We start from the raw sequence: 7,944 nt of genomic DNA, 5'->3' as shown, positions 1-7,944 counted from the left end.
GGAGGCTTGAGTGAGGCGTCTATTTCTCAAACTAGAAACTCTAATGTACTTATCTTCTTGCTCAGTTGTGCAGGGGGCCTCCCACTTCTCTTTCTACTCTGGTTAGAGCCTGTTTGTGCTGTTCTCTGAAGGGAGTAGTACACACTGTTGTAGGAAATCTTCAGTTTCTTGGCAATTTCTCACATGGAATAGCCTTTATTTCTAAGAACAAGAACAGACTGTCAAGTTTCACATGAAAGTTCTCTTTTTCTGGCTATTTTAAGCGTTTAATAGACCCCACAAATGTGATGTTCCAGATACTCAACCTGCTCAAAGGAAGGTCAGTTTTATAGCTTCTCTAACCAGCTAAACTGTTTTCACCTGTGCTAAAATGATTGCACAAGGGTTTTCTAATCATCTATTACCCATCTGACACAATGAGCAAACACATTGTACCATTATTACACTGAAGTGATAGTTGCTGGAAATGGGCCTCTATACACCTGTGTAGATATTGCACCAAAAACCAGACATTTGCAGCTAGAATAGTTTATCATTTATCATTTATCACATTAACAATGTATAGAGTGTATTTCTGATTAGTTTAAAGTTACCTTCATTGAAAGAACAGTGTTTTTCTTTCAAAAATAAGGAAATTTCTAAGTGACCCCAAAACATTTGAACAACTCAAAAAGCCCTGGCCCTGATGTGTACAGTGCAGAGTTTTAGGCAGTTTGTGAGCAGCTTACTCCACTTCTATTAAATGTTTACAATGAGGCTTTATCAACAGGTTTCCTGCCACGTACTCTATATGACGCAAACATTACTCTAAATCATAAGGTGGGAAAAGACCCAACTGAACCAGGGTCTTATAGTCCCATTAGCCTTTTAAATGTAGACAACAAAATACTAGCAAAAACTTTAGCTAAGCGTTTGGAAACGGTTCTCCCAACTGTTGTGTCTCCTGATCTGACTGGATATATTAAAGATAGACTGTTATTCTTTAACATTAGACGATTGTTTAATATTATCTATACTCACAGTCCTAAGGATCAAAAATTGGAGGTCTTACTCTCATTGGACACTGAGAAGGCCTTTGACAGGGTCGAGTGGGATTTCCTCTTCTTGGCCCTGTCGAGGTTTGGTTTTGGCCGTAGATACATTTCTTTGATAAAACTGCTTTATGCCCAGCCAAAAGCATCAATACTAACAAATAATATTAGCTCAAACTTGTTCTCACTCCATCGTTCAACAAGGCAGGGCTGACCCCTGTCACCCCTGTTATTCACAGTGGAGGTAGAACCTTTAGCCATAACGCTGCGCAGCAGGTTATAGAGGGATTCTGAGAGGAGGTCCAGAGCACAAAGTGTTACTGTATGCAGACCATCTGCTTTTATATGTCGCAGACCCATCATCTCTGCCATTGATCATGACCATACTGTCTAATTCTGGGAAAGTGTCAGGATACAAAATCAATATATCAAATATTGACCTCTTTTCCCTTTACTATCTCAAATAGCTTCCGATATTACAAAAGAAATGTCAGGCCTCTTCAAGCTAAATTTTGAAAGTCTCTATCAACAAACAGATCAGCAACTTAAAAGACTAAACAACCTTCCGATTCCACTGGCTGGTCGTATAAGTGTAATTAGGATGAATGTCTTGCTGAAGTATCTGTTTCTATTCCAATGTATTCCAACAATAATAATCAAAAAGTTTAAAAAAAAGACACACTCTCTAATCTCATCATTTATTTGGAGGAAAAAGACCCCAAGAATAAAAAGAAAGTTTTTATAGAGACCCAAACCTTTGGGAGGCATGGGACTGCCAAGCTTTCATCTCTATTACTGGTCTTGTAATATCAGATCATGTCCATTTGGGGAAGAGGCCATAAACCTGACTGGGAGCAGATTCCCAAATTCTTTAAGATCACTATTATACTACACTCAAGTGTCAGAACCCGGTAGTGTCTCAATCGCAAAAAATGGGGTCCCCAATCAGGAGATATTTTAAATTGAATCACTGTTCAGAGTTAACACCACTGATAAAAAAACAGGGGCACAAATTGCTGTCTGATAAGACAATCATATAGTGGTACCTCTAGGGCAGGGGTGTCCAAACTAAGGCCCGGGGGCCAAATGCGGCCCTTGGACCAGTTTTTCTTGGCCCTCAAGCCTCCTGCTGAACTGGCCCAATTGATCATAAGCAGTACTTTTAACAGCAAATTTAATTATTTCTGCCACTATCACCTCAAACATCACATTGCAATTGTGATACAGACCTAAAATGAATGTGTTTCAAGCTTTATGAATACACAGCGGCTCCGTCAAAGCTGTGTAAAAAGCACCGCGCTGCATTGATCACTGGTCTGTGGCCCTCCGCTTCGAATATGTTTTGAGATGTGGCCCTCGATAAAAAAAGTTTGGACACCTCTGCTCTAGGGGATTCATTCTATAGCAGACCTGTTCATTAACAAAACATTTGCTACATTTAATCAATTAAAACAAAAATTTAATATAGATGACAAAGGTTTTTTTTATATTTGCAAATCCAAGATCTCACAAGAGCGGCTTTCCCATCTTTTCCCGGTCAGCCTCAGGAACATGTAATGGACAGGATTGTGCTCCGGGACCCACTGAAAAAAGATACTATTACAAAAATGTATCATGACTTCTCACAAATTGACTGTACGGTCACGTTGGACCATCTGAAGGAGGCTTGGAGCACAAACTTAGCAATAAAATCACAGAGGACCAGTAGTGTGAAGCTCAGGAGCGCATCCTTCCTCAGTGTGCAGCAGACATGGACTAATCCAATTTAAGAATTGGAATCTCCACAGACTACACCACTCCAAACAAAGACACGTGAGGATGTTCCCAGGGGTGGACCCTTCCTGTAAACGCTGTGGGCACGGTCCTGCCTCTCTGTCCCACACATTTTGGGGCTGTCCGAACATCACTCTTTACTGGACAAGGATATTCGAGACTGTGATCCTCAAAATCCAGCTTCCAATGGACCCAATGACTGCACTTTTTGGAGTGCCTGCTGCAAATGTGCAAATTATGAGCATAATAAAAAGAGGTTAAAAAAAGAAAAGAACTGACACAGCATAGAACGTAAACAGCGGGTCAGCCACAGATCAAATTAAACTTGGCCCAAATACCAAAGTTAAACTGCAATATCCCACTTTATGTACAACTAATCAATGTTCTCTGGTTTATAGACTATGAATGTAAAAATGATATTGTTACCTGTGCCTCTGTTATTATGTTTTAACAAGGCATACTTTGTTCAAGTTACGTAGTAGCTACTATTGGGGGAAAAAATCACCTCGAATGTTTTATTTGCCTATTGATATTCAATCTAAACAGAAATAAACGTCTGCGACGACAACATTTTGACTTTTCTTCTATTATTACTGTATGCGCAAAGAAGGAAGGCAAGGCAAGTTTGTAGAGAACAATTCGTACACAAAGTAATTCAAAGTGCTTTACAGAATAAGGACATTAAGTCACACAAATCAAAACATAAATAATCACAAATAATCATCATAAAATTACCATTAAAACAGAAGAGTGCAGAATAAAAACCTTTCAGTCAGTTTTCAGTATGAACAGCTAAACAGAACTGTTTTGAGCCTGGATTTAAACATTGTCAAAGTAGAGGCCTGTCTCACATCTTCAGGAAGACTGTTCCAGGTTTTAGCTGCATAAAACTTAAACGCTGATTCCCCATGTTTAGTCCTGATTCTTTGCACCAGCAGGAGGCCGGTCTCTGAAGTCCTCAGAGTGTGAGATGGTTCATATGGCACTAACATGTCAGAGAAGTATTTTGGAACCAGGCCATGGAGAGAATTATACACAAGCAGAGCTGCTTTAAAGTCTATTCTTTGAGCCACAGGAGCCAATGCAGAGACCTGAGCACAGGACTTATGTGCTCGTACTTTCTGGTTCTACTCAGGACCTGAGCAGCAGCGTTCTGGATGTACTGCAGCTGTGTTAAGGCTCGTTTGGAGAGGCCAGTGAGCAGGCCGTTACAGTAGAGTATTCTAACCTACTGGAGGATTTACAGTCCGTGGTGTAGGCCTGTCCCATTTCGGAAAGATCGCGGCAACAAATTCTTGGCCGGGTGCTTCGAAGGATACTTAGTGGAGTACTTCGAAGGATACTTAGTGGAGTACTTCGAAGGATACTTAGTGGAGTACTTCGAAAGATATCTTCGAACGATGGATTTGGCGAATTGGGACACGGCCATTGAGAAATGTTTCTCTGCTTGTATCAAGCCCGGCAGATGTCCCCCCCAGAGCCATGTACCCCACCGTGATTGGTTCGTTCAGCTCCGCACACAACACTGTAAAGTGCCACATGTCACACTCACAGGCCGCACTAACATTAAACTTTCATATTAAGGCCACAAACTATTGGCCCTGGCCGCAAGTCTGAGCCCCCTACACTATCTCTGTATGGTCTGTATGGTCTGTATGGTCTGTATGGTCTGTATCGTCAGTATGGTCTGTATGGTCTGTATGGTCTGTATCATCAGTATGGTCTGTATGGTCTGTATCGTCAGTATGGTCAGTATGGTCTGTATGGTCAGTATCGTCAGTATAGTCAGTATAGTCAGTATGGTCAGTATGGTCTGTATGGTCTGTATGGTCTGTATGGTCAGTATGGTCAAAGGTGGGAAGAGCTGAGCCCAGTGACTGTGTCGCTCCAGCAGATGGCGCTGACGCACTGCGGACCGCCTCTTCTGTGAGAACCCGGAAGTGGTCGCTTGTTGTTAGCCTCGGTCGCCTCGTTAGCTCCGGGTTCGGGTTCAGTTTTTCTGTGCGCTGTGACGCTGTGGACAGAGCCGGGATGGCAGTGAGCGCCTGTCACCTGGAGTCCGACGCTTTCCTGGTTTGCATGAGCCACGCACTTAGCACCGAGAAAGAAGAGGTACTGCACACGGAGGAATGAGCCGGTGTAACAGCAACGTTACATAGACCTGTCAGGATCTGTAATGTTTTATCCGGCATAGGTCTCATCTACTATGTGGCTACTCTTAAGTTCCTCTTAGTGCCTGGGCTTGTCCTACTTCTTCAGCCTGTATCATGATTTGTAGTGTGTGTGTGTGTGTGTGTGTGTGTGTGTAGGGTGTGTGTGTGGGGGTGGGGTGGTGGTGGGGGGGGGGGGGGGGGGGGGGGGGGTGTGACTGTGAGTGTGAGACTTGGTGCTGATATGTATGAATGCTGTATTCCAGTAAACACACATACATTTTATGGCAGTGATGTTGTGGCCCAGAGCGGGGCAGCAGTGGACAGGAGCTGGGTAAACACGAGAAGTTTGAGTCAAGGAGATGTAAAAAAAACAACAAAAAAAACACTTGTACAGCCTCAGATTGGTGCGCTTTTGTGATTGGCACACTGTTGTGACTGATGCCTGGTTGTGATTCGTGCACTGGTTTGACTGTTACATCTGCTCAGACATTCGCTCCTTTGAGTGCAGGTGATGGGGCTGTGTATTGGCGAGCTGGAGCCCAGCCGGGTGGTCCATGTACACTCTGTGATCATCCTGAGGCGTTCAGACAAACGGAAGGACCGCGTGGAGATCTCTCCGGAGCAGCTGTCTGCAGCCAGCACAGAGGCCGAACGGCTGGCAGACAGCACAGGGCGGCCCATGAGGGTGGTGGGCTGGTACCACTCCCACCCCCACATCACTGTGTGGCCCTCTCATGTGGACGTGCGCACACAGGTACTGCCCTACATTAATGTACTCCTGTGTCTGTATTGGAGACAGTATAGTAGTGTGATGTGTGCTTACACTAAATGGATGGACTCGCTGACAGTGTTTCTCTGCAGGCCATGTACCAGATGCTGGACCAGGGGTTTGTGGGGCTCATCTTCTCGTGCTTCATCGAGGACAAAAACACCCGTACAGGACGTGTGTTGTACACCTGCTTCCAGTCCACAGCCAAAGGCTCTGAGTATGAACGGCTGGAGATCCCCATCCACGTGCTGCCAAGGGAGGCTATCGGCAAGGTACACCCCCAGTCTCAGGCACCCTGCACACCCTGCTCAGGCCATAGCACGGCAAGCAGGGGCAGTGTAGTTTGGGGGAAAAGTCTGCCTGGCTGAATATGGTGTGAGTGAATCTGTGATAGTTGGAAAGTCTGTTGGCAGACAAGTTTCTGTCAGTCTGTTACAGAACAGCTATGGTTACACTGGTACCACCATCACATGTGGCGAATGAATGTATAATGGACTACTTCTTTATAAAGGCTTGTCAAGTGAGATTTAAAAATAAGCCATTTATATTGCTCTAGTCTAAGGGTGTGGCTCAGGCTGTATCTCCTCCTTTTCTCTCCTCTCAGGCCTGCCTGGAGTCTGCTGTGGAGCTGCCCAGAATTCTGTGTCAGGAGGAGCAGGACACCTACAGGAAGATCCATGCCTTGTCCCACCTGGACCCAGTTACCCGCATCCACAATGGCTCTGTCTTCACCAAGAACCTATGCAGCCAGATGTCAGCAGTGAGTGGGCCCCTGCTGCAGTGGCTTGAGCACAGGCTCAGCCATAACCAGCACTGCATCAATGAGCTCCAAAGAGAGAGGCAGCAGCTCAGAGAGGAGCTGGACATGCTGTGAGCAACGTGACACCAGACACTCTCACATGTCTGCCACCATTTTACAATAAAAGCCCTTCACAGATGACGTGCACTTTCATTTTCGATGGATACTGTTGGAAAAAATACCAACAGTGTTTGTCAGACGGGAGTACTGATGTAATAATAACTATAATATGAGACGTCACAAGTCATCCAATGTGTCATAGTTGTATCACGCATTAATTTCCAGATTCAGTGATGCAGTGTTAAAACTCCTGAAGAGCTTTGCTCCGTTTCAGTGCAGGGAACACTTCAAATTCTAGTCTTTATCACTTGCATATTATTTGATATTAACATACTCCTATATTAACCCCTAGTGTTTATGTTCCCGTTTCACACTTGGCTCCTTCCTGTTAGTCTGATGTATCTTTGCTGGTGTGATGATTTCTTTTTGGGATTTTTGCTCAGAGGTTCTTCTTTTTTCCAAACAATGTGCCACTTTTTCCTGTGTGTGTCTTTATGGTGTTTCATATGCTGTGCGAGGATAAAGGAGTACAGCAGGTTCACCTTTCCTGTCACTCCCTGTCTCACCAGAGCTACAGGAGAAGCCCAAGTCAAAGCGTCAGTGACTGAAGTGATGCTGTGCTATGGCATCCATTTATTGTAAATTTAGTAAACTGTTCAATTAATTAAAACTAAATACAGATTTGATTTAAGCTTTTGTGGTGTGGTTATAATAGTGCTTTTATGGACCTTTTTGTTTATATAAATGATCAGGTTCTACATCTCAGATCAGAGTTTCTGATGTTCATATATTTTATGATGGCATATCACAATAATCTATTCTTTGATAGATTCATAAAAATAATTAAAGTGAATGTATGGATACTTGATGTGATGTCCATTTTTGGCACTTTTTTCTTCTTCCAAAATTCAACTCATCTGTGCACAAAAATGTCTTTAATAAATGACTCATATAGTATATATGAACTTGCATTAAATTCGAATTTTAACTAAAAACTGTCCTCCCATGTGAGTTTAGTACTTAAAGGTTTGTGTCAGAGATCGCTAACACAAAGAAGCATCTTCACATTTTATCCCTCCTTTAAATCTAAAAAAAGATATAAGCAGTTTAATGCTGTATTCCAAATGCTTACACACATTTAAAAGCCAGTCAAAATAAATAATAATCATGTATCTGTAATCCCTGAGTCATGCAGGTCTGATCCATAGTAAAGTTTTTATATTTCTTTTACATGTACATATTTTTGTAAAATCCAACTTTCTGAAAAACTTTGGACATAAAACATATTTTAAGTTTATATAGTAGTTAAACTAGCAGTATAATTATATAATTTCAATAATTTATTCTTTCACTAATCAT

The 7,944-nt window shown here is 42.8% G+C and overlaps 1 protein-coding gene across 1 annotated transcript; it reads left to right on the top strand.

Annotated features, from left to right (window-relative positions):
* The first annotated feature begins 4,738 nt into the window (after positions 1-4,738).
* Positions 4,739-7,575, top strand: brcc3 (BRCA1/BRCA2-containing complex, subunit 3). Its single transcript, XM_033989230.2, has 4 exons — positions 4,739-4,916; positions 5,466-5,711; positions 5,819-5,998; positions 6,331-7,575. The coding sequence occupies exons 1-4, from the start codon at positions 4,836-4,838 to the stop codon at positions 6,598-6,600; spliced, it is 777 nt and encodes a 258-aa protein (XP_033845121.2). The 5' UTR covers positions 4,739-4,835; the 3' UTR covers positions 6,601-7,575.
* The last annotated feature ends 369 nt before the right edge of the window (positions 7,576-7,944 follow it).

This window comes from Periophthalmus magnuspinnatus, chromosome 23 (genome assembly GCF_009829125.3).
Source record: "Periophthalmus magnuspinnatus isolate fPerMag1 chromosome 23, fPerMag1.2.pri, whole genome shotgun sequence".
Lineage (NCBI taxonomy): Eukaryota > Metazoa > Chordata > Actinopteri > Gobiiformes > Gobiidae > Periophthalmus > Periophthalmus magnuspinnatus.
This window is presented reverse-complemented; position numbering and strand designations above follow the sequence as displayed.

Coding starts and splice junctions, on each gene's coding strand:
- brcc3 (XM_033989230.2), top strand. CDS start 4,836: ATGGCAGTGAGCGCCTGTCACCTGGAGTCCGACGCTTTCCTGGTTTGC. Junction 4,917..5,465: donor TTAGCACCGAGAAAGAAGAG/GTACTGCACACG, acceptor CTTTGAGTGCAG/GTGATGGGGCTGTGTATTGG. Junction 5,999..6,330: donor CAAGGGAGGCTATCGGCAAG/GTACACCCCCAG, acceptor CTCTCCTCTCAG/GCCTGCCTGGAGTCTGCTGT.